Source organism: Lepidochelys kempii, chromosome 2 (genome assembly GCF_965140265.1).
Source record: "Lepidochelys kempii isolate rLepKem1 chromosome 2, rLepKem1.hap2, whole genome shotgun sequence".
Lineage (NCBI taxonomy): Eukaryota > Metazoa > Chordata > Testudines > Cheloniidae > Lepidochelys > Lepidochelys kempii.
This window is the reverse complement of record NC_133257.1, coordinates 231,461,214-231,487,315: the sequence shown is the minus strand read 5'-3', so window position 1 is coordinate 231,487,315 and position 26,102 is coordinate 231,461,214. Positions and strand designations below refer to the sequence as shown.

Below are 26,102 nucleotides of genomic sequence, written 5' to 3'. Positions count from 1 at the left end.
CACTCAGTGTCCCCATACACAGAATCTAATGGCTAAGGTTCTGTGTTTGTCATGGAGGTTACGGAAGTCACAGATTACGTGACTTTCCATGACTTCTGCAGCGGCCGGCATGCCTCACCCGGAGGCCACCTGAGAAGCTCAGGCAACCACTGCGCCAGTCGCACCAGCTGCTGCTGGGGCAGTCTCACCCTCCCACTCCCAGCAGCAGGAGTTTGGGTGTGGGGGCGCTCAGGGCTGCGGGTTGGGGTGCGGGGCGGTGCTTACTTAGAGTGGGCTCCCTGGAAGGGCTACAGGAACTCTCCTCCCTCAGCTTCTCGCTCCATGTGCTGCCTGGGCTGGCAGGTACCTCCCCCACAGCTTCCCATTGGCTGCGGTTCCCAGCCAATGGGAGCTACAGAACTGAAGCGTGGGGCAGAGCAGAGGCAGCACGTGGAGCTCAGGAGCTGGGTAGGGAGCCTTCCCCAGACCCGCCAACCCTCCCCCCCACAACATCCGCGGTGCCCCCCAGCCTGTTGTCCCGAGCCACCCCCTCCCCAAGTTTTAGTCAGGGGTATATAGTAAAAGTCATGGACAGGTCACAGGCCGTAATGTTTTGTTTACTGCCCCTGACCTGTCTGTGACTTACTAAAAATAACTGTGACTAAAACGTAGCCTTACTAATGGTCATTTCCACTACTTAGGGAACTGGTCAACTGCAGTGTAACTTCCAAATTATTTTTTAGAAACTCCAAATTTGCCTTTGTGGTGCAGGATGAGTCCCTGTCAGGTTCCAGGACTTTCAAACAGATTAGCACAGTTTAGTTCAGGGGACTGCTCTGAGGATTCTACAGGGGCATGTGAAAGTTGTATTGCTAACCCATGCAGCTTGTAAAGGTTGGTGCTGCTCAGGGCTCGTGTACACTTACAGCACTGCAGCTGTGCCACTGTACCGCTTATTGAAGATGCTACCTATGCTGATGGGAGAGCTTTTCTCATCAGCTTAGGTACTCCACCACCCCGAGAGGTGGCTATGTCAACGGGAGAAGTCCTCCCACCAACATAGCACTGTCTACAGCGTGGGCCAGGTCACTATAACTACTTCGCTCGGGGTGTGGGTGACATAGTTATGCTGCCATAAGTTGGTAGCATAGACCAAGCTTTAGATGATCTCTGTATTAGTAAGTAATAATGTGTGAGGAGAACATGTTGTCCTGGGGTAATCTCTTTGGGGGAGTAGAGGTTGGGGAATAAAGAGGTGGGGGGGTGCGCTAACAGAGCAGCTTTATTAGTTTAAAAAGTTACAGTAAAGCGAACCACAACCAATGTCTCTGCCTAATTATCCATAAGATTAATGATGCTTTCTGACAATGATAAGTGGCACAGTCTAAAGTACCACACATTTTTTTTACAGTTTTGTGTGTTTTATAAATATTATGTTTTAAACTGCAATTGACAGTGGATAACACCCTCCTGTGCACAGATTGCTGCCTGCAGGACGTACACCGGACCCTTGCTAAAACACGGGATTTGGGATCCATGCCAAGTACCGCGTTATAGCGGGGACCGCGTTAAAATGAAATTACTGTATACAGTAAATGTCACATCCATAAAGTATAGAAAACCTTAGAAAATAAACTCCTACTTGAAGGAAACAATAAACGAGAAAAAAAGTATTGCTTTATTAGAAGTTTAAAGTAGACATTACAATAAACTAGTCTAGTGCTGTTTCCGCTTAGCTGTGCTGTTTCCGCTTAGCAAACTATAAAAGACTACGTAGCTGCATAATTTTTATAGGCTCAACGTCTTGCATCTCAAACCATCTCAAAGCAGTCTCTAAGCCGGCTATGGTCGCAGTTGACGTTGGAACGATGTCCACTTCATCTTCCTCTTCTTCTTCCACAGTGAAGGCCAATTCTTCAGCTTCTGGAATGTCGTTTGGTCGTAATGTCTGAAGAATTTGGTCATCCGTTAGACTTTCAGCAATGGGACAAAATTCTTCTGCTTCATCGTCGCCTCTTATCCAGGACTCGATATTTTGTGGCAGAACAGTTACCCCGAGCCCGGACAGTTGCTGGCACAGTTCCTGCATCCACTCCATGTCTGTTTTTCCAACTTCCTCCTCTGTAAATCCCTCAAAGTCAAATTCCTCGTCAGACTGTGATCTGCTTTATTCATTTTCTTCCAGGAGCGGGTGGCCAAACGACTCTCTCAGTCCCACCATCCAACAGCGGTTTATCGTTTCAGTGCTTAATAAATTCCAGGAATCACCACCAATGTAAAAGAAGTCTTTTATAGTCCACTTCTTCAGAAAATTGGTGACAGACAACTCGCTTTCTATCATTTGTCGTACCAAGTTCCGTCGATAGCGCTGTTTAAAAATGGCAATAACACCTTGATCAAGCAGCTGGATTTTGGAAGTCGTGTTTTTAGGTAAGTATTCAACCCGTATTTTACTGTCATGGGTTCTGAGTCTTTTGGCCGGAGGATGCACAGTTGTCCAGCAAAAGAATGGCCTTTTCTTCTAAGCGTTTTGCCCGCAAATGCTTTGGCACAGAAGGGACAAATTTGGTGAAGAACCATTGTTCAAAAATCTCTCTTGTCATTCAGGAATTTTTGGAGTTCTTATAAGAAAATGGCAGTCAATTCACATTTACATGATGAAAGCACTGAGGCATGCGAGACTTTCCAATGCACAATGGTTTTACTTTATGCTTGCCTGTTGCATTCACACAAAACAATAAAGTAAGACGATGTTTTGCCTGTTTATAGCCTTCTTTCTTACATTCTTCTGTTCTGACAGCCAGGGTTTTATCGGGCAACATTTTATAATAAATTCCTGTTTCGTCTTCATTGTAAACCTGTTCCTCCGAGTAACCCTCTGCCTGTAAAATTTCCCTCAGCTTCACAGGGTATGGTTGCATGGCATCGGCATCAGCAGAGTATTTTTCTCCCAAAACTGCAATCTGAGATATTCTGTGTCTTTTCTGAAATCACCATAGCCAACCCGAACTCGCCTTAAAATTGCTGAATTCATCATTAAGTTCCCGGTCGAATTTTTCCACTTGCATGGCTATAAGCGGACCAGAGATCGGAATGCCTTTCTGCTGTTCTTGCATAAACCACATGTACACCGCAGAATCAAGATCAGCATCATTCGCTAAACAGGCTCATTTTCTTTGAAGGCCATGCTCTTCATCCAGGTTATGAATGTAAATTCCGAGGTTGTCAGCATTCTTTAGCCATCCACGAAAGGTGGACTCGTTAATGCCAATATCACGGCTAATCTTTGCCTGGGTTTTGCCATTTCTAAGTCGTTCGACAGCTTCCAATTTCTCCTGCACCAAGTAAGCCTTCCTTTTGCATGACATTTTTGACATCTTTCTAAAGATAAATACTGTACCTGTACATTTTTATTACATTATATTTGTATGGCGTTCTAGGCCTACAGCAATCGTCTTAGGGCTTGTCTACACTACCACATGGGGTCAATCTAAGATACGCAACTTCAGCAATGTGAATAGCTGACGCTCTCCCGTCGACTGCGCTTGCACTCCTCGTTCTGGTGGAGTACTAGAGTCGACAGGGGAGCGCTCAACGGTTGATTTATTGCATCTATACTAAAAAAATTGTACTGTACAGTACTTAAATTTGGGATCTATGGACGTGACCGCATTATATCCGAATTTGCCTTATATAGATGCACGTTCTAGTGTGGGTCCGATGTACTTCAGGCCTATTCAGATATTGCCATTCAAGCGATGAATTGCAGTCATTTCTGTGGTGACTGCAGACTTCAGATTGCATGCAGTAGACTAAGCAATATTCTCCATAGCTTTTATCCTCCTGAAGAGATGAAGGGTGACTTGGAAGACAGACTTAAAGTGAATCTGTGAGAAAAAACTTGTTCTACTGAGTGAACTCTGCTTTATGCTAAAGTTTCATTTCAGTGTTTCTCATCAGTAACTAGAGCTGGATGAATACTGCATGGAAATGTCTATCAATATTTGAATTTGTAAATCACTTCCACTTTTTCCATTTGGGTTCACTTACCATGGTCAATCAGTGGCTAATGTTTTGCTGGAACAAATGTTAACAGAAAGTAGATCTCAAAATCACATATGAGTGTATTTGTGGACAGTATATTTTATATTCATACATACACAAACAAAATGCTTTATAAATACTCTCACATTTAATCAGGAAAGAAAAACAATACCATGTGATTTGTCTGACCAGTCATAAGCATACAACATCTTATTTTTTCAATATTCATAATCAATCTATATAGGAAAAAGCTGAAGAGATTTGTGAAATTAAAATCAAATAATTTTGAAGAAACTGCTATATTCAAGGAAGTTTCATGAGTATTAAAAATAAAAAAATATTTATTATTATTTATTTGTACTATGGTGATGCATAACAGCTGATTGTATTCAGTGCTGAACAAACATATAGACTAGAGTTGGCTGGAAAATGCTGTTTTACTGAAATCAAAATGTTCCATGGGAATGTGTTGATTTCAACAAAGTTTCATTTAGAAAAAAATCTAAATGAAGCATTCAATAATATCACAAACATTTAATTTCAACATTTTCAGAACCGAATGTTTCCAATTTTCATTTTGAAACTGCTTTTCATGACAACAATTTTCTTTTCTATTATGATTTTTTTGAAAGTGGAAATCAAAACTAAATGTTTTAATTGAAGAAAAATTATTTTTTTAAAAAACTGTGGTTTTGTGGCAAATTTTGAAATTCAATGTTTCATTCAAATTCAGAATGAAAACAAATTTAGAAATTGCAGAATTTCCCATAACCTGGAAATTCTCCTTTCCCACACCTCTAATATAGACACAGTTCCTGTCCTGAAGGGGCATCTAACTACATTTCCTATTGTGAACTATCAGACCAGGACTGTCTAGGACTATATTTTAAGGCACAAATATAAAGCAATAGATTGATTTCTATTATTAAGTATCTTGATAATAGAAATCCATCAGGAGCAGCCAACAAGTTACTTCCTTGTAACTCTTTTGGTTATATTCACTCTTCCCTGCATGCCATATTATCTTAATTTCTTGCTCACCAACAACTGCCTTGCTGAGCAATAATTACTGGTTCAATTAATTTGAGAAACTGTATTTTTTTAAATGGCTATGTATAGTAACCAAGCACTAAGTGATGTAAGCTTTTGAGTAAGTAATTTGAGTTGAAATATAAAGTGTCAAGTCCCAGTCAGCACATTGGAAGGTTGAAGATGCATAACATCTCAAATTCCCATACTACAAAGCTGAAGGTTAGTCTTCTTTGGGGAAGCTTATATGAAGATTAATGCCAGGACACAAATACAGAATAACAAATGAAGATATGGAATAATTAAATATGTTTAATATCTCAGAATAAATTAGCATAATAATTAGTTCACTGACCACAAGAGGACTCATCAGACTTATCAGAGCAGTCAGGTCTGAAATCACATCTCTGGATCATCTGGATGCAGTGGCCTGTTTCTCTACAGACAAATTCCTTCTCTGTGCAATTGTTCGTAGGGAGTGTTGCAGGAACTGAAGTTCCTGAGGGCGTTGATGAGATAGTTGGCAAATTTCCTTATGAAAAAAATAATTCAAATAATGTATTTATTCAACAGTTATTTGATCTCTGCACCTGAACTGTGGAATTGCTGTGAGAATCTCCTCCTATCTAACATCCCTTTATTATCATCTCCTTGCTGTTCTGTCCATTAAAAAAAAATACTTTGACAATCACCTTCCTGTCCCACCACTCTGACTGCGTCTTGCCAATTTCCTCTCTACTGGATTTCTTTCTCATGAGGCTTAAGTACCTAATTCCCACAGTCCACTCCCAGCATCTGGCAGTCAGAGGCCAGGGACACCCTGACCAGCTTTGCTAATAGCCATTGATGGACCTGTCCTCTATGAACTTATCTAATTGTTTTTGAACCCCTTTATAGTTTTGGACTTCACAACATCCCATGGCAATGAGTTCCACAGGTTGAGTGTACATTGCGTGAAGAAGTACTCCCTTTTGTTTTCTTTAAACCTGCTGCCTATTAATTTCACTGGGTGACCTCTGTCTCTTGTGTTATGAGAATGAGTAAGGAATTACTTATTAACTTTTTCCACACCTTCTCAGTCACATCCCCCATTAGTCATCTCTTTTCCAAGGTGAAACATCCTAGTCTTTTTAATCTCTCTTCATATGGAAGCTGTTCCATGCCCTTAAGCATTTTGTTGCCCTTTTCTGAACCTTTTCAAATTCCAATATATCTTTTTTGAGAAGGGGAGACCACATCTGCATGCAGTATTCAAGATGTGGGCATACCATGGATTTATACAGAGGCAATATAATATTTTCTGTCTTCTAATCTATCCTTTCTTAATGATTCCCAACATTCTGTTTGCTTTTTTGACTGCCACTCCACAATGAGCAGATGTTTTCAGAGAACTATCCAAAATGACTCTGAGATCTCTTTCTTGACTAGTTACAGCTAATTTAGATCCTATCATTTTGTATGTATAGTTTGGGTTATATTTTCCAATGTGCATTACTTTGCATTTCCCAACATTGAATACCACCTGCCTTTTTGTTGCTAAGTCACCCAGTTTTCTGAGATCCATTTGTAACTCTTCACAGTCTGCTTTGGACCTAACTATATTGAATAATTTTGTGTCATCTGAAAATTTTGCCACCTCACTGTTTATCCCTTTTCCTAGCTCATTTATGATCATCCCACTATTCCATTTTTTATCCATCTTCAGCCTCCTCTGTTTCTTCCTACAAACTCACCACTGTTTGTGCTGGGGCCTTGTCCCCTGAAGCTCTATCATTTGGAACAGACTACTTAAATCTTCTGCCTCCCTGTCTAGTTTCATATGTCACCTGAAGACATTTGCTCCCTTGTCTATATCTCTTAATTCCCCCCACCACCACCATTGCAGATATTTTTACATTAACTTTGTATCGTTTAACTTTAGACATTGTTTGTGTGAAAGATGTTATACAAAATAAAGTTGTATTGTGCACTATTTAGATTTAAAAAAGGGAAAATGATCCATGAGAAAAGCATCCAGCATGCACAACAATCCTGCTGGACCTAATAATTTTGCCTAGAAGTTTTTGCATGTTAAAACTAAGTTTGTCTGCATGAGAGCCTGCTAAGATAGCAATTCTAGGAAAATCATTTTGTGCTAAAATGTCTGCAGTTCTACTACTCTCCGTTACTACTGTGAGGTATGTCTACACTACGAAATTAGGTTGAATTTATAGAAGTCAGTTTTTTAGGAAGCATTTTTATACAGTCGATTGTGTGTGTCCCCACACAAATGCTGTAAGTGCATTTAGTCGGCGGAGTGCGGCCACAGTACCGAGGCAACTGTCGACTTCCGGAGCGTTGCACTGTGGGTAGCTATCCCACAGTTCCTGCAGTCTCCACAGCCTATTTGAATTCTGGGTTGAAATTCCAATGCCTGATGGGGCAAAAACATGGGCAAAAACCCCCTTTGTTGATTTTAATTCCCTGTAAGCCAACCCTGTTAGCCATGTTGTCAGTCGCGCCCTCCCTCCGTCAAAGCAATGGCAGATAATCGTTTTGTGCCTTTTTTCAGTGCAGACGCCATAGCACTGGGAACATGGAGTCCGCTCAGATCACGGCGGCAATTATGAGCACTATAAACACTGCGTGTATTATCCAGCAGGATATGCAGAACCATAACCTGCAAGAAAAGCAAAACCCCGGAGGAGGCGACTGCAGCGCGGTGACGAGAGTGATGAGGACATGGACATAGACTTCTCACAAAGTACGGGCCCCTGCAATGTGCACATCATGGTGTCAACTGGGCAGGTTCATGGCATGGAACACCGATTCTGGGCCCGGGAAACAAACACAGACTGGTGGGACTGCATAGTGTTGCAGGTCTGGGACGATTCCCAGTGGCTGCAAAACTTTCACATGCGTAAGGGCACTTTCATGGAACTTTGTGACTTGCTTTCCCCTGCCCTGAAGTGCAAGAATACCAAGATGAGAGCAGCCCTCACCGTTGAGAAGCGAGTAGCCTTCTGGAAGCTTGGAATGCCAGACAGCTACCGGTCAGTCGGGAATCAATTTGGAGTGGGCAAATCTACTGTGGGAGCTGCTGTGATGCAAGCAGCCAACACAATCACTGAACTGCTGATATCAAGGGTAGTGACTCTGGGAAATGTGCATGTCATAGTGGATGGCTTTGCTGCAATGGGATTCCCTAACTGTGGTGGGGCGATAGACGGAACGCATATCCCTATCTTGGCACCGGAGCACAAAGGCAGTGAGTACATAAACCGCAAGGGGTACTTTTCAATGGTGCTGCAAGCACTGGTGGATCACAAGGGACGTTTCACCAACATCAACGTGGGATGTCTGGGAAAGGTACATGATGCTCGCATCTTCAGGAACTCTGGTCTGTTTCAACAGCTGCAGCAAGGGACTTACTTTCCAGACCAGAAAATAACCGTTGGGGATGTTGAAATGCCTATAGTTATCCCTGGGGACCCAGCCTACCCCTTAATGCCATGGCTCATGAAGCCGTACACAGGCACCCTGGACAGTAGTAAGGAGCTGTTCAACTATAGGCTGAGCAAGTGCAGAATGGTGGTAGAATGTGCATTTGGGCATTTACAAGGTCACTGGTGCAGTTTACTGAGTTGTTTAGACCGCAGCAAAACCAATATTCCCATTGTTTTTACTGCTTGCTGTGCGCTCCACAATATCTGTGAGAGTAAGGGGGAGCGTTTATGACAGGGTGGGAGGTTGAGGCAAATCGCCTGGCTGCTGATTACGCGCAGCCAGACACCAGGGTGGTTAGAAGAGTACAGGAGGGTGTGGTGCGCATCAGAGAAGCTTTGAAAACCAGTTTCATGACTGGCCAGGCTATGGTGTGAGAGTTCTGTTTGTTTCTCCTTGATGGAACCCCTCCACTGGGTTCACTCTACTTTCCTGTAAGCTAAGCACTCTCCCCTCCCACTTCAATCACCGCTTGCAGAGGCAATAAAGACATTGTTGCTTCACATTCATGCATTCTTTATTTATTCATCACACAAATAGGGGGATAACTACCAAGGTACCCTGGGAGGGGTGGTGCAGGAGGGAAGGACAAGGCCACACAGCACTTTAAAACTTATTGAATGCCAGCCTTCTGTTGCTTGGGCAATCCTCTGGGGTGGAGTGGCTGGGTGGCCGGAGGCCCCCCACCGCATTCTTGGGCATCTGGGTGAGGATGCTATGGAACTTGGGGAGGAGGGCAGTTGGTTACACAAGGGCTGTAGCAGCGGTCTGTGGTCGTGCTGCCTTTCCTGCAGCTCAACCATATGCTGGAGCATATGAGTTTGATCCTCCAGCAGCCTGAGCATTGACTCCTGCCTTCTTTCAGCAAGCTGATGCCACCTACCATCTTCAGCCTGCCACCTCTCCTCGCGGTCATATTGTGTTTTCCTGCACTCTGAGATTGTTTGCCTCCATGTATTTTGCTGTGCTCTGTCAGTGTGGGAGGACAGCATGAGGTCAGAGAACATTTCATCGCAAGTGCGGTTTTTTTGCCTTCTAATCTTCGCTAGCCTCTGGGAAGGAGAAACATATGCAGCTGGTGGAGGGGGAAAAAAAGCGAGAATGGTAGTTAAAAAGACACATTTTATAGAACAATGGGTACACTCTTTCACAGTAAACCTTGCTGTTAACATTACACTGCACATGTGCTTTCATTACAAGGTCACATTTTGCCTTTTATTGAGGGTATGTCGGTTTGGTGTGAGAGATCACTCACGCAGGGCCAGGCAACAGAATTCGGCTTGCAGGCAGCCATGGCTTCTTGAACCTTCATAACATGTGGGAATGGTTTCAAAGAGCAGCACCCTCCTTTCCCATATGAAGTAGCCGTTGGGTTGGCCATTTAAAATGGGTTGGCAATTTAAAAGGAGGGGATGCGGTTTCTGGGTTAAAGTGCAGCAGAAACCCAACTAAGCCCCCCCCTGCCCCCCTCCACACCCAATTCTCCGGGATGATGGTGTGGCTAACAGTGGGGAAGATTTCTGTTCAGCCACAGGCAAACAGCTGAGTAGGAATGGGCAATTCTGCATATCCGCTTACTACAACCACCCTATTTCAACTAGGTGACCAAGAATGATATCACTCTCCTGAGGATAACACAGAGAGATAAAGAACAGATGTTTGAATGCCAGCAAACACCAGGACCATACACTGCAATGCTTTGTTCTGCAATGATTCCTGACTACATGCTACTGGCCTGGCATGGTAAAGTGTCCTACCATGGAGAACAGAATAAGGCTGCCCTCCCCAGAAACCTTTTGCAAAGGCTTTGGGAGTACATCCAGGAGAGCTTTTTGGAGATGTCCCTGGAGGATTTCCACTCCATCCCCAGACCCGTTAACAGACTTTTCCAGTAGCTGTACCAGCCGCGAATGCCAGGGCAAATTAATCATTAAACATGCTTGCTTTTAAACCATGTATAATATTTACAATGGTACACTCACCAGAGGTCCCTATTCCACCTTCAGGGTCTGGGAGCCCGCCTTGGGTGGGTTCGGGGGGTACTGGCTCCAGGTCCAGGGTGAGAAACAGATCCTGGCTGTTGGGGAAACCAGTTTCTCTGCTTCCTTGCTGTGAGCTATCCTCCTCGCCCCCAAAAACGGCTTCCGTGTTGCCTCCCACTCCTTGGATGGAGTCAAAGCACTGAGTTGGGGTAGTGGTGGCTGCACCCCCTAGAATGGCATGCAGCTCATCATAGAAGCGGCATGTCTGGGCTCTGAACCGGAGCGGCCGTTTGCCTCTCTGGTTTTTTGGTAGGCTTGCCTGAGCGCCTTAATTTTCACGCGGCACTGCTGCGGGTCCTGTTATAGCCTCTGTCCTTCACGCCATTGGAGATTTTTTCAAATATTTTGGCATTTCGTCTTTTTGAACAGAGTTCTGCCAGCACAGATTTGTCTCCCCATACAGCGATCAGATCCCGAACCTCCCATTCGGTCCATGCTGGAGCTCTTTGGCGATTCTGGGACTGCATGGTTTCCTGTGCTGATGGGCTCTGCAGGTGAGCTTGCCACGCTGACCAAACAGGAAATGAGATTCAAAAGTTCGCGGGCCTTTTCCTGTCTACCTGACCAGTGCATCCGAGTTGAGAGCGCTGTCCAGAGCGGCCACAATTGAGCACTCTGGGATAGCTCCCGGAGGCCAATACCGTCGAATTGTGTCCACACTACCCCAAATTCGACCCGGCAAGGTTGATTTCAGCGCTAATCCCCTCATCAGGGGTGGAGTAAAGAAATTGATTTTAAGAGCCCTTTAAGTCGAAAAAAAGGGCTTCGTCATGTGGACGGGTGCAGGGTTAAATTGAGGTAACGCTGCTAAATTCGACCTCAACTCCTAGTGTAGACCAGGCCTGAGTCAGCTGTCACACCATATATTACATTCCATATTCTTCTGCATCTAACACCAGCCCCCCTGGAAGCTTACTTTTTGTTTGTTTGTTTTTTTTAATGAAACACAGTAGGCATGGAATTTTGTAGATGTCTTGGGACACAAGGTATGATGGTTCTGTAGACATTGTACCAAACTAGGTAGTGAAGACTTCAGGCAGACAGTAGTATCATTCAAACTGTTTGTGTACTGCAGTGTGAGTGTTTGACTTCTTTGTTTTGACACTGTCAGAATAATGTCTTCATTAAATTGATTATACATATATGTATGTGCAGAGATATCTCTAAAAAAAGAAAAGGAGTACTTGTGGCACCTTAGAGAGCTGTAGCTCACGAAAGCTTATGCTCAAATAAATTGGTTAGTCTCTAAGGTGCCACAAGTACTCCTTGTCTTTTTGCGAATACAGACTAACACGGCTGTTAGTCTGAAACCTGAGATATCTCTCTCTCTCTTTCTCTCTGTCAAAAGATGGAATGAATTTTGCCAAATGAAATTTTAATATATTTACACTATTTTAGAAGTTTGGTGCTCCTTCGAGAAATCAAACTACCTTTTTGCTGGTTATGGAAAATGCGTTCCTGTGACTGCCTGTTAGAGCTGCTGACATTTTTTAGACACTGGAATTTCTGTCTTACAGAGCTTATTTTCTAGCCAGTGTCCCCAGGCATCTAAGCACAGTTTCTTCCTCTTGCACATCTGACCTGATCTCAGAACTTAAGCTTAAGTGTATATGGCAAGAGGCACTTCCTTTTTCTGTAGGGTCAGGAATCAGTATACCAGGCATATCTAACATAAGAACAGCCATACTGGGTCAGACCAAAGGTCCATCTAGCCCAGTATCCTGTCTTCCATCAGTGGCCAATGCCAGGTGATTCAGAGGGAATGAACAGAACAGATAATAATCAAATCACGTTTTCTTCTTTTCACTAATTTGTTTTCCAGATGTCCATTTCCTCAGTATTTCCTTTCTGTACTCAATGTACTGGGTGCAAAGACATTTATAGTTACTTTCTAACTTTGTTCTCACCATTGTAAAGGGTACAGTCTGTAAAGGACAAGTCATCAATTCCAATGTCTCCACAGAAACCGTCTCCCACAGTACCTTCCACTAAGATCTAGGGAAACAACAATTATGAAACCATTTGTCAGCATATAGTAGACTTTCACTTCTCATTATATATTTAATATCAATTGATAGAAGAGCCATTTACTATGTTTCATGATTTTAAAATGAGCTTAAATTTGTTCTTGTGGAGATACTGTATTTGGTAACACTTCATGAAAGAGACTAATCATTATCAATGCTCTCTGGTGTTCATATTAATCACAGTGAACTACGACATTAATGTGGTTGGTTATACAATCACATTTAAATCCACTGAAACATTGTGACGTAAAATGATGGCAAGATGGTATAATAAGTGGCACATTATAATTAGCTCTTTTAGTAGTTACTGTAATAACATTAATCATGTTTAATTATTTTAATAGTTATGTGAATAAGTGATATACTTTTATGAGAATCCCATTAAACTGAAAATAATTAGATACACAGATATACTCTAGCGAACTTTAAAGAGAGGTACATATTTTACTAAATGTCATTAAAATAGCAGATATTTATGCATCCGATGAAGTGAGCTGTAGCTCACGAAAGCTTATACTCAAATAAATTTTTTAGTTTCTAAGGTGCCACAAATACGCCTTTTCTTTTTGTTTATACATTTACTTCTCATTATTGCCAAAATATAGAACAAATTAGTATTCAGAATAAACAACAGGCAAGAGAATTAGCTTCTTTCCTTTTGACTGATTCAGAACTGTCAAACACTGTGATGTCACAACCAATACAGTTACAGAGACCCTGTCAGCTTCAATTTTCTTAATTTTAACTTTCCTTTCAAAAATTCCTTGTTTCTTATAGAGTTCCCTTAAAATGCTATCTTCTTTTCAAAAAAAATTTACAAGGCTTCCCTGTTTCCCTGTTGGATGTTTACCAAGGTTAGAGCTTGCTGAAAAATGAGAACTTTTTTTATTTAAAAAGGGAGAAAAAAATTCATTTCAGTTCTTCCCCCCGCAACAAGGTTTCCAATTCACCCCAATTGTAATGATCCAACACCCCCCTCAGAATCCCCAAAACATTTTAAGTTGTCTTGCAGGGTGCAGTTGTCTCTCCGCCAAATTTATGGTTCAGTCACACTGAAGATGCTTCCCATGAGTGACTGGATCAATTACTAAGTAATATAGCCTTTGCCACACTTACTGTCCCGATTTTCTTACCCTACACGGGAAAAGCTAATAACCCGAGTATTCCAGGAAAAAACACCATTGTTAATTACTGAAATAACATGCACACAGGAATGAGTTTCCACGAAGCCCATGAAATGCTAGTTAAAAACTCAAATGCCAGTCTCAGCACATGACATTGGAGCTCAATATCCAGTTCACACAGAGGAACAAAGTATAAGTGGTAACCAGATGCCACAGCACTGCTTCACAGTACTACTAAAACATAATGCTTTTGCAATAATATCTAAAACTGCAAAAACAGAACATTTATTTCCAAAAATTTATGAACCGCAATTCCAAATAAAGTCACCAAAGATATGTGGTAATTGTGTGGAAGTATCTTGATTAAATGTCAGCAGCATTTTGAATAAAGCATCCTGGCATCAAATGCCATCTCAGAAATATACATTTGGATATTATGCTTTAATTCTTTTTTGTCCTATAGTTAATTAGCGGTTGTAAACCATGTGCAGGCAGCGTCCCCAACAACAAAGAAAAAAGAATGATGGATGCTTGTTTTTACTCTCTAAGAGAACCACTGTGATAAATAAACCTCAGTATTGATGCAAAATGGTTATAATTAAATTATTATAATTTATTCTTATAATATTAGGTCATTACAAACTTGTCTGTGCCTTTACTGAATTTCAAGAGATACCTACTCTTCTGCTATGCCCACAATGCATGGAAAATATAACAACATTACCGTATGTTTTTGGTTGCTTATGTTATTAAATAAGATATTCAAGTTAATTAAAGAAATTTCAGGAAGCTTCTGCTTTCTGTTCCATAGTTAAAAGTCTCATGTGTCAAAGGAAGGTGACACCTCCTTGGCCATTAAACCATGTTTACTACATCCACGCATTTATGAAGACTCTAAAATACAACTTTTATAACTACTAGAGTACTTTGTTTTAATTCTATACTATTTCCATTTTATACTATGTTTTAAAGTATTTATTGGTTATTGCCATTTGTGCTTTGTACAAAATACTTAATAGAAGAAGTTTTAATGGCCAGTTGTAAATACTATAAACAACAGGTCATAAATCTAAGGAGAACTGGAAGGAAAAAAAAGGTAACAGACAACGAATTGTCTTTATCAAAAAACAGACCACCACTCTGGTCTAAAATATCATCATTTGGCACAGATATGATTTTTAAACAACAGACTTTGAAAAATATTTTTGTCCTGACTTTAAAAGAATGCAAGACTGTGTGTGTGTGGAGGGGTAAGCATGGGAGATTTATCAGAAGCCATAAAACATTAAAGAGGGCTTTCCTACCCCGCCCTTTGCAGGAAAAAGATTCTACTTAAACCTACTCAAAAGGTACTCAAGAATTTTCCACTCTCTGCCTTAATTTTATCACTCATCACACCTCTCCCTGCTGTCTATAGGAGCAAGACTGCTAAGAAGAATGAAGTCAGAGGGCAACACCAAACAAACAACCTCACTGCTAAGATTTTAACATGGATAGGTGAGACAGTTAGCTCAAGCACAGCCACAAAATGAGTATGATTTATTAACACAGGTTTCCTTGCTAATTTTGGTCATAATTTACCAAAGAAGAGCATGCCCACCGGAGGTAGTCTCATTCTTAAAGGGAGGCCCATCTCTGTTAAAAGCTCTCCACATACAGGGAGACATACAGAAAAGAATAAAATGGAAATAACAATTGTTTATCATTTGTGTTCCATTTTGTGTAATATCTTTTCTTTCTTTAATAATAAAACAGTCATTATAATGTTGATGATTATTATGCCTGTTTTTAATTATGGTGTCCCCTCAGGCATGGCAAAGAACCCTATGTGATTAAAATAGTGAGAGTCACGTCCTCTAAAGGAGCAGGGATCTACCTTAAAATACGGTAAAGGCAAGGAAGAGGATAATGTAGCAGTAGTAAACTGTTAGCGATGCTCTTACTACTGGAAAACATACAGATTGAGGCCTGGGGTAAATTTCTTTTTTTGCTTTAGATATGCTTCTACTTTAGCCTCACAAATATGAGCTTGCATATATTTGATGGTTTAAGGCTTGATTGTGGACTTACCATAATCCCTGAGTAAAGGGCAGCATGTAATTGCACTGTAGTTGTAGGGCCCTGGTCCTGCCCCCATTGAAGTTAATAGTAAAATTCCCATTAACTTCTATGGTGCAGGATCAAACCCAAAGAGGAGACCAAGTGGCATGTAATCTCCATCAGAACTTTACCTAGTACAGATTAGTTCCCCTGTGCATTAACTCAGCTGCAGTAACCAGGGTACTGAAAACTAAGCCAAGGCTCCTTCCATACCCTAGTCACTTGAATGGAAAGGGGAGTAGCCCATCATCTGTCTCACCCATTCAGGGGTTTTTGCTCACCTTTATGCCCCTGTAAGAATATGTGTACAATGCACAATCCTGCCCACAGTCCACATGAAAATTTCAAGGATAGTTTGCCACTAGGATATCATGTCACTGAAAATAACATTAAATCTAGATAATGTTTATCACTTATATAGTACTTGACATGTTTAAAGCACTGTGCAAACATTAAATAATTAAGATGCTGCTTCCACTCTGATGATGCATATGCTTCACAACATCAAAGACAGCTATCCAATAAAAGGAACAGGTACAAAAATAGACAGCAATTTATTTATGGAACAATGGTCCTGTAGACAAAACAAGTACTGAGTTGCAAGATGACACTCATTTGTGATTTCTCACTGACTAATGCACTGCATGCTGTTTTAGTTCTTGGTGAAATTAACTAATGTGTGCATGAAAATTTTTTTTTAAAGCACGCTTTTGAAGAGAATATTAATTAATCCAGCATAATGTGTGCCTAAAATGAAAACTTCGAATAAAAAACCCAACAGAATCATTGCAAGAAAAAAGTCTCCTGTCCTTTCAATGTGGAGCGTTACTTTCCCCCATAACACACACAGACACATAAAAATCATATCCTAAATAGTCACCCATCCTTTTGTTTTCCATTTAACTTAAAACGGAGCCCATATTACACCTCAATAGTGTTCCTTAGTCCTGGCATTATAAAAAATGCACCATGACAGGACAAATCAGGATAGCCATTTTTAGTGAACACCACACAACAAGGTATATAAGTAACTTGCCAACACTCCAAATTCAGTCATGTTCAATTTTAATCGTCCTTGTTACACCCTGTTGTGATACTGAAAGACCTAATGTAAATCTTTCAGTGAACTGTAATTCACAGAAAGAGAGCAGGAGTCCTGCAAATTAGCAATGTAAACAGGTTGTGTATTTTTTTTTAAAGTGTTTTGTCTGGTGAACCTTAGCTCAATATTTTTTTCCTCTGCTAATTCACTACCTTAAAGAAAAAAAAATAAAATAAAATTTGAATTTCTTGGAAGGCTTCTTTAGTTACTCAGTGACTAGTATCCTGGGTTTTTGCATAAAACATTATTCAAATTATTTCTTTAAAATAACACAGAAAATGTAGGTGTTTGTTTGGGGAAGTATCTACTAGACATGTTAATTCAGTTGTGCCATAGGGTCAACCACATGAGTTCAGACAAACTTCACAGTGTAGTTCTAACTCAAATAGATTACAGATCCTTAATATGAGACTTTGATTTATCCTTGGGCTTTCTAAAAGAACAGCTGTTCAAAGCACTGAGGTTGTTTTAAGTACTACTCTGTATTTGCCAGTTTAAAAGTGGAAACAGGGTCAGTTTCTGATCTAGTTTTGTAATATATAGCTGGGTCTATGTGAAACCTTTGTAAATGTTTACCACTTTTAAATTAATTTGCCAGCTGAAACTCTTCAAACTGAAAATGCTATTATAAAACAATCTGCAGGGAACTTACCTACCATGAAGCTCATTTCACATCTCACTTATTATTTGAATGGGGATAAATAGTTCCTGATTTCTCCAGCTCTAGTAACTGCTCAATCCAGGTTGAATCAAGGTGTACTTGCTGAAAGGCAGATCTAAGGGTACTCTCTGGGGAAGTGGGAGCCCTAGGTTCAAGTTTCTGCTCCAGAGTTAGGATTCAAACCTCAAACTCCTACATCCTAGGTGAATGCCTTAAGGTTATGATGAGAGCACCACTACAACCTCCTCCTACATTTATATTAATCTAGCCCTTCATTTCCTTTACTTTTCTTAAAATATCTAAAACAAAATATTTTGTTTCAGGTTGAAGCATTTTTTCCCAACTTTTTCAATTTGCTGAAAATTCCAGAAATAATCAGTTTTTGTTTGACCTGCCAGAACAGAAAAAAAAAGTCAGTTATACACAGCTCTGTATTTATGTGTGTTGTTGGATCAGCACCAGAGTGCTCAAGCCCACAATGCACAAAATATAGCTCAAGTTATATAACTTCTTTCTCAGCCTATTGTATTTACACTGTCAAGAATATAATGGAATAGAAGAAAACTGGTGCCTACAATCTAGAAGAGTCATATTTATGTAAAGCTTTATGAATGACTAAGTGGCAAATACAAATGAGAAGTCCTTGTGGCACCTGAGAGACTAACAAATTTATTTGGGCATAAGCTTCCATGGGCTAAAACCCACTTCATCAGATGCATGGAGTGAAAAATACGGTAAGCAGTATATATAATATGTATCACAGCACATGAAAAGATGGGAGTTGCCTTACAAAGTGGGGGGTCAGTGTTAATGAGGCCAATGCAATCAAGGTGAACGTTGCCCATTTCCAACAGTTGACAAGAAGGTGTGAGTATGAGCAGAGGGAAAATTACTTTTTGTAGTGACCCATCCACTCCCAGTCTTTATTCTGGCCTAATTTGATGGTGTCCAGTTTGCAAATTAATTCCAGTTCTGCAATTTCTCATTGACATCTGTTTTTGAAGTTTTTTTGTTGAAGAATTGCCACTTTTAAGTCTGTTATTGAGTGTCCAGGGAGATTGAAGTGCTCTCCTACTGGTTTTTGAATGTTCCAATTCTTGATATCTGATTTGTGTCCATTTATTCTTTTGCGTAGAGACTGTCCGGTTTGGCCAATGTACATGGCAGAGGGTCATTGCTGGCACATTATGGCATATATCGCATTGGTAAATGTGCAGATGAACGAGCCCCATTCCTGGCCAATGGGAGCTGTGGGAAGTGGCGGCCAGTGCGTCCCTCCGTCCTGCCACTTTCTGAAGCTCCCATTGGCCGGGAACGGTGATCCGCAGAGCTGCAGGCGGCCATGCGTGTGGATGGTCAACATCTGCAAAATGTCTTGCAGCCTGCAATCAGCTTACCCTGATGGGCCACGTGCAGCCCACGGGCCGCAGGTTGCTCACCACTGCCCTAACAGCATCCCAATGGAAGAAGATATCATTGTAATCTGGTAGTGAGTTTTAACTGGCCTACCCAGCTGAATGTACTCCAACCCACTAATGTCATATCTGGTATCTAGAAGGTGTCATGTGAACTATCAATATAAAGCTAATAACATACTGATCATTAATGTAAGTAGAGTCAGGATGAGCTCCACCCTGACATCTGGTAGTGAGTTGTGGCAAGTTGTGGAAAAGAACTTCAGGGGCTGATCTCATTTGCATAGGCACACCCACCCGGCCTAGCATGAGCCCATAGCTGCCCAAATGGTCACTTTGGCTGCTGTGGGATCCCCAGTTTCTCTGTTATTGGGGCAAGAAGAATAAATTGTTATTATCCTGATTATGTGAATCAAGGACAGTGGAACTGTACTTGGCCTTTTGTTATGATGGAGGGACTCGCCATCAACTAAGTAGAACTCACTAGGCAAGGGACATGGGTTCCAAAACTCAGTGAATTGAGAGAGGCTGGGGATAGGTATTACGACCTGGTGGTATGGGCCCCTGATGAGGGCCCTACATGCTAATTGCATCTCCTTCTTCCTCCACTGTGGAACGTCAGAGCTAATTTTGATTCTATTAGGAGTTAGTTACAGGCTGCTGAGCTGAATTCACTTTGGGCCAATGGTGCACAGCACTGAGGCTCCCCTACTACAAGCTGAAATCACTAAGTGTTATGTTAAGTAGTGGAGGAGCCTGAAGATATATTATAGAGCAGGTTGTGGGATAGCTGGAGCAGCTCATGGGACAGCTGGCAGAGCAGAGTGGCTGGTGGAGCGGAGCAGTTTGCGGGATGGCTGGAGCAGCTCACGTGTGGGGGCTGGCAGAGCAGAGCGATTTGTGGGACGGCTGGTAGAGTGGAGCGGAGCCCCATGGAGAGATGGGGCAATCGGCTTTGGACCACGTAAGGTGCCCCTTAACCCTCCCATTTCCACCCAGGTTGGGAGGTAAAACTCTGCAGCTAAACTTTCGAACTCTGGGGCAGCACTGACCAGGGGAAGAGACTTTTGGGTTGTTGGACTTTTGGGACTTTGGGTGACTTTTGGTTTGCTGGACTCAAGAACCAAAGGGAAAGGACACAGCCCAATTTGCTTGGGATAGGTTTTGCTCATAGGTTGTGGTATGAATCCTTTTTGATGGTGTTTCCCCAACGTAATGTCACATTGTTTCTCTCCATCATTAAAAAGCTTTTGCTACACTCAGACTCTGTGCTTGTGAGAGGGGAAGTATTGCCTCTTGGAGGTGCCCAGCAGGGGTGGTATATATTTGTCCCAGGTCACTGGGTGGGGGGTTCGAGCCAGTTTTGCATTGTGTTATTGAAATGGAACCCCTAGATACTGAACCCGGCCCTTGTTGCTGCCGACTCTGATGGGCAGAAGGGTTACATTAATATTATTGAATGGTGAATGTACAGAGGATAAATTCAAAATTAGAAACACATTGGAAATTATGTTCTTAAAATATGTCTGCCAGGCAGGGCTTAAGTTACCCCACCCTAGACAAAGGAATGTTGTTCTGCTATCTGGAAGGCATTTTCAAGGTACATTAAGAGACAATGGGAACACAATTTACATCAAAAGTAATCAGGAGCATCAAAGTCAACAAGGGAAGGAGACAGTAGGGGAGAGGAGTTTGCAGGAACAGATCAATTTGCATTTTAGCAAACATGGGCGGGGGGGAGAGCCGAGGGGGGAGAAACCAGCATGAAACTCCCTTCACCTCTGCTGGAATCAGAGCACTGAAACAGAGCTGCTTAACACACAGACATTCAGGCCAGGATTCAACTCAGAAGTTAAGTTGACCCAGCTACATCCTCACCCTTGAGGGACATAGTTAAGCTGACCTAATCCCCAGTGTAGACAGTGCTAGGCTGATGGAAGAATTCTTCCATCGACCTAGCTACCACTTCCTGGGGAGATGGAATAACTGTGCTGATGGGAGAACCCCTCTGTGACTATAGTGAGTGTCTACACTGAAGTGCTGAGCAGCACAGTCATAGCATTTCAAGTGTAGACAAGCCCTCAGTGCATGCTTGCATGCTGGCTGGAAGCATCCAGTCAAGAGAATTACAGCAGCAGAACATTCTGAGGTGCTCATGGTTACAAGGCAGGCCCTCACTAGTCTGGATTGTACCGCAGAATGTTTTTCTAGTTAGCTAGCTGCTTTAAAATGATCTATTTTCATCTTTGGTGTTAAGAAACATACCTTTCAGATTGGAGATATTTTGTCAGTCCCATTAAATACCACAAGTGAATGCTGTTAAATTGTAAACACATGACACAGCATTAAAATACTGGGCATAGGCAGGTGGAGTGAAATTTCACTTTGTCTTAACTGTTCTGCTAATCAGGTCTCTCAATTGGCACAATATGCCTCTCCTTGCATGTGCCTCTTTTTAAATGTTTAAATTAAAGTGTAAACATTAATACTTCACACAACATGTACTGCTCTTTTTTCACTTGAGAAGGCTAAATAGTCTACAAGAATGTACTCATAAGCAACATAAAAATATCTACGGCTAACTGGGTTTTCAGTGCAATTAGCACCCTAGGGAAATCAGATTTTTGGCAGCCCCTCCAAAATATAAGCAAATTTATTCCCTTGGAACTCAAAATGCGTCCATTCATTTCTGATATCGTGGACAACTGGCCTAGTCAACCAATGCTAAGGCTGGTCCTCAGTGATATTCTAAGTTTGTCAAGGATATATTCCAGTGAAAAATTCATGGATGAGTTGTGGTAGCAATCTCATGACTTCTGAGTAGCAAAACTATGGGGAAAATCATAAATAAAACACACAATGGTCAGCATTTAAAAGTCAGCATTTACCAAGAGCTAGCAGATTGTGGTATCCGGACTACTTTTGAATAGGGAATATCTGTAGTATCTCAGGTTTCAGAGTAGTATCTCAGACACTAAAGCACTGTAACTGTTGGCAAACATTGATGTTTAATGATGACCACTGCAAGATTATCAGAATTGCCATATCAGACAAGAGTACTGGCATGGCCGGCCCACAACATTTTGGCACCTGAGGCAGGGAGCTCAAATGACGCCCCCATATCCCCTTGCTTGGGCCAAAACTTTGAAAGGTCTCAATTCTGCCTTCTTCCTGTTCTACTCCTCTCATGGTACTGCTCTGCTACCTACCCCAATAAAGGAGAACTAACAACTTAAAATGCCTTGTTCAAAAATTTTAAGTAACACTTAACTTGCAAACACCAGAACAGCAAATGTAACTTTTCTTGTCTGCATAATAAACACTGGCATTTTTATCTGTTTGAATAATCAAAGTGGTGCTTTCCTTGCCTTCTTGGCTTCAAAGATTTTCTTGCAAGGCCAACCAGCCTCTCCTGTGTCATTGTGGAGTGCAGATGTGTTTTTATTAACTTCAGCTTGGAGAAGCTGCGTTCTCCACGGGCAACTGTTACAGGAAGTGTTAGAAGTATGCACAGAGCAACAAAAGCATTTGGAAAGAGGGTGGTCATCTTATTTGTGCACATATATTCCAGAACAGCCTTTGGAGTTGATCCTGCTGAAATGTATCTTGAAAGGGCTTTCAGTTCATCACCTATATCACTCGTATCAATAGTACGCATGTCATCATGTGTCAACATTGTCTGTCGTGCCCTTCATTGCTGGTGTAGGTCTTCTTCAGGAATACTGAGGAGTTTTGGAATATCATACAACATCCCAAATATACTGCTGTGTTCCTTGAACTGCATGAAATGTTCTTCAACTGACTGTATTGCACAATCAAGCACCTAGTTAAAGAATTCAACTTTGAATTGTTGTTTGGGGTCTCTTATGGGATTATCCCATGCCACCTTCTTAGGTGACTTGTATTCTTGAATGGGTGGGAAAATAGCTTCAGTGCGAAGTTCCTCTGCCAAATTCTGTGCACTCTTCAGAACATTCTCAAATCCCTCATCTGACCGGTGAGACCGTATGTATAACTTTGCTTTGTCCAGTTGTTTCATTGCTCCAGATATATCAAGGTCAACACCTTGGAGTCTCTTGCTTACAACATTTATTTCAAACAGTATGTCATGCCACAACACTAAGCCACACAGAAATTTGAAGTTATGTATGTTTCTGGTGATTCCATTTCCCTCTGCCACTGTTATCCTACGAACAGTTTCTGTCATAGCATTATCCTCCATAATGACAATTATGGCATCATCTATCTTCCCAATTTGGTGTTTGATAGGCTTTATCGCCTCCACTTGACTTTCCCATCATGTGGCACGTGGTGGTTTCAGTGTCAGAGAGGATGCTCCCAGATGTTGCTTCAAAATTTGCCATCGATGAGTTGATGCAGAGAAAAATACATAGATGCTTTGAAATACATTAAAAAATTCAGCAGCCTCACTAGAAACTGATGCTGCATCACTGACCACCAAGTTCAATGAATGAGAACTGCATGGGACAAAAAAAGCTCGAGGGTTTAACTCTTGGCTCCCTGTCTGCACTTCTCTGTTCTTTCCTCTCATTATCATAGCCCTGACCTCTCATGTCAGCTATCGCAATTCCTGTATCTTCCAGCTCTTTAAGAAGCACATATTTGTCATACCAGCTCCTGTAGTATCAGCAATGTCAATAAATTCTAGAAAATGTTCTTTTACAGTCACCATTGCAGGGACATTTTCACTAGGTTCTGTTGTTGTTACAAAACGCACCATTAAAGTAATTTGTTCTGTATGGCTACTGTCAGGTGTGCAGTCCAGAATAACAGAGTAATATCTCGCTGACTTCAGATCTGTCACAATCTTCTGTTTGACTTTTGTTGCCAGTAACTGTATGATCTCATTTTGAATTGTTTTTCTAAGGTAGTGGTGTGTATACATTTCTTGGGTGGTGACTCTTCTTAGATGCTCCTGGAGTACAGCATCAAACTCATCCATCAGCTCCACAATTTTAAGGAAGTTTCCATTGTTTGGCTCATTCAGCTGATCTGAAGTGCCATGCAGGGCTTGGTTTTGGGTAGCAGGCATCCTCCCAATGGCAATGAGACTTTTCAGAACATTTTGCCAGTAAAGAGACTCTGATGCAATCTTCTCTTGATGCTGATAATCTATGGTGGCCTTTAACCTTAGTCTCATCTTAAGATCTTTCCACGTATGGAATGCTCTCTGGTGATTTGCTGCCTTCTCATGGCATGCCAGATTTCTAGCCAGATTTTTCCAGTCCTTTGTTCCTGTAGAACCCAATGTAGCTGGAACATTAGACTGGAAGAGTATGCAACAAAAACAGTATGCAGCATTCTGGGTTTATATAAACCATGGCCTCTCCACTTTGTCACCATTGGGAATTTCACACCAGTAATACGTTGGATGGAAACTTCTATTTTCATTGTCTTTGGGGAACATGAAGTGTTTCACTTGCTGTGGCCCATGCAGTACAAGGAAGTCCCTTAGGCTACTGCTCAAGTGGGTCCACAGTCCTGGATCGAGACTTAAGGAACTAAACTCAGCAGCAGCTGTTTCTTGCACCTCCACCACACTCTGATCTACACTTTTCTTCAGGAATGTGCATGGTTACATCCATTTGAGATGGAGATATGGATGCTGCAGTAGCTGCCAGGTGACCTGCACTCTGACTAACTGGAAGATCAGGCATCTCCTCACCACTCACATCCTCACTGGCGCTGGAAGGCTCACCATGAACATTTTTGTCTATGTATCTCAGGAGAGCGCCTGCCTGCTTAGATAAAAAAGCTTCCTTTGCTTTCTTTCTTTTTCTGAATGCTGCCCCAGAGGGGCGTTTTCTTCTTTCACTCATGACTGATATTCTGTGCCAACTATAGTGGCTCTCAACACTCAATTGAAGGGGACAAATAAGCAGGCTGGTAGTAGGGCCTGAGTGAGGGAAGATATCAGCATCTTAAGGGCCTAACTGGCTCCTACTACTTCAGTTGACTGCCTTTTCTCCTCAAGTGGATTCAGGGAAGCAGCAGGAAACAGGTAGCTCCCTGAGAAGCTGATGTTAATCAGTCCAGGCTTCTGGGGGTGCTAGAGAGGTACATAAGAGGCTCCTCCTCCTCTCTCTCCCTGCAGCTCCTGCTGCTTTCTGTTATTCCCTCTCAACTTTTCTCCTGCCTGCCTGTTATGTCTGTAAGCAGTGTCAGGATGAGCTCCACCCTGACATCTGGTGGTGAGGTGTGGCAAGTTGTGGAAAAGAACTTCAGGGGCTGATCTCATTTGCATAGGCACACCCACCACGCCTAGAATGAGACCATAGCTGCCCAAATGGTCACTTTGGCTGCTGTGGGATCCCCAGTGTCTCTGTTATTGGGGCAGGAAGAATAAATTATTACCCTGATTATGGGAACTGTGCTTGGAACTGTACGTGGCCTTTTGTTATGATGGAGGGATTCACCATCAACTAAGTAGCACTCGCTAGGCAAGGGTCATGGGTTCCAAAACTGTGTGAATGGAGAGAGGCTGGGGACAAGTATTAATACTTGGTGGCATGGGCCCCTTGGTGAGGGCCTTACATGCTAATTGCTCTTCCTCCTCTCTCCACTGTGGAATATCAGAGCTAATTTTGATTTCATTAGAAGTTTAGTTATAGGCTGCTGAGCTCATCTTGGGCTGACAGTGCACCAGCACTGGGGCTCCCCTACTACAAGTTAAATTCACCTAAGAGCTGAAATCGCTGAGTGTTGTGTTCAGTAGTGGGGGAGCCTGAAGATATATTGTGGAGCAGTTTGCGGGACGGCTGGAGTGTCTTGCGGACCGGCTGGTGAAGCAGTTCGACGCGGAGCAGTTTGTGGATGGCAGGAGCTCCTTGTGGGCCGTGGAGCTGAGCGAAGGAGTTCGTGGGGCGGCTGGCAGAGCGGAGCGCAGCTGAGCGAAGGAGTTCGTGGGGCGGCTGGCGGAGCGGAGCGCTGCTATGGAGCTGTGGGGCGGTCAGCTTCAGATCATGTAAGGTGCCTCTTACCCCCGTCCCATTTCCACCCAGGTTGGAAGGTAAAGCTCCGCAGATAAACTTTCGAACTCTGGGGCTGCCCTGACCGGGGACAGAGACTTTTGGGG

General features: G+C 42.2%; 1 protein-coding gene across 1 annotated transcript in view; it reads right to left on the bottom strand.

Moving 5' to 3' along the window:
- Positions 1 to 26,102, bottom strand: part of MALRD1 (MAM and LDL receptor class A domain containing 1) — a 469,130-nt gene that overhangs the window by 304,362 nt on the left and 138,666 nt on the right. Inside the window, exons 19-20 of the mRNA XM_073334183.1 lie at positions 12,485 to 12,572; positions 5,408 to 5,584 (exon numbers count right to left, since the gene is read on the bottom strand). Coding sequence (XP_073190284.1) covers positions 5,408 to 5,584; positions 12,485 to 12,572 — 265 coding nt within the window. The remainder of the gene's footprint in view (positions 1 to 5,407; positions 5,585 to 12,484; positions 12,573 to 26,102) is intronic.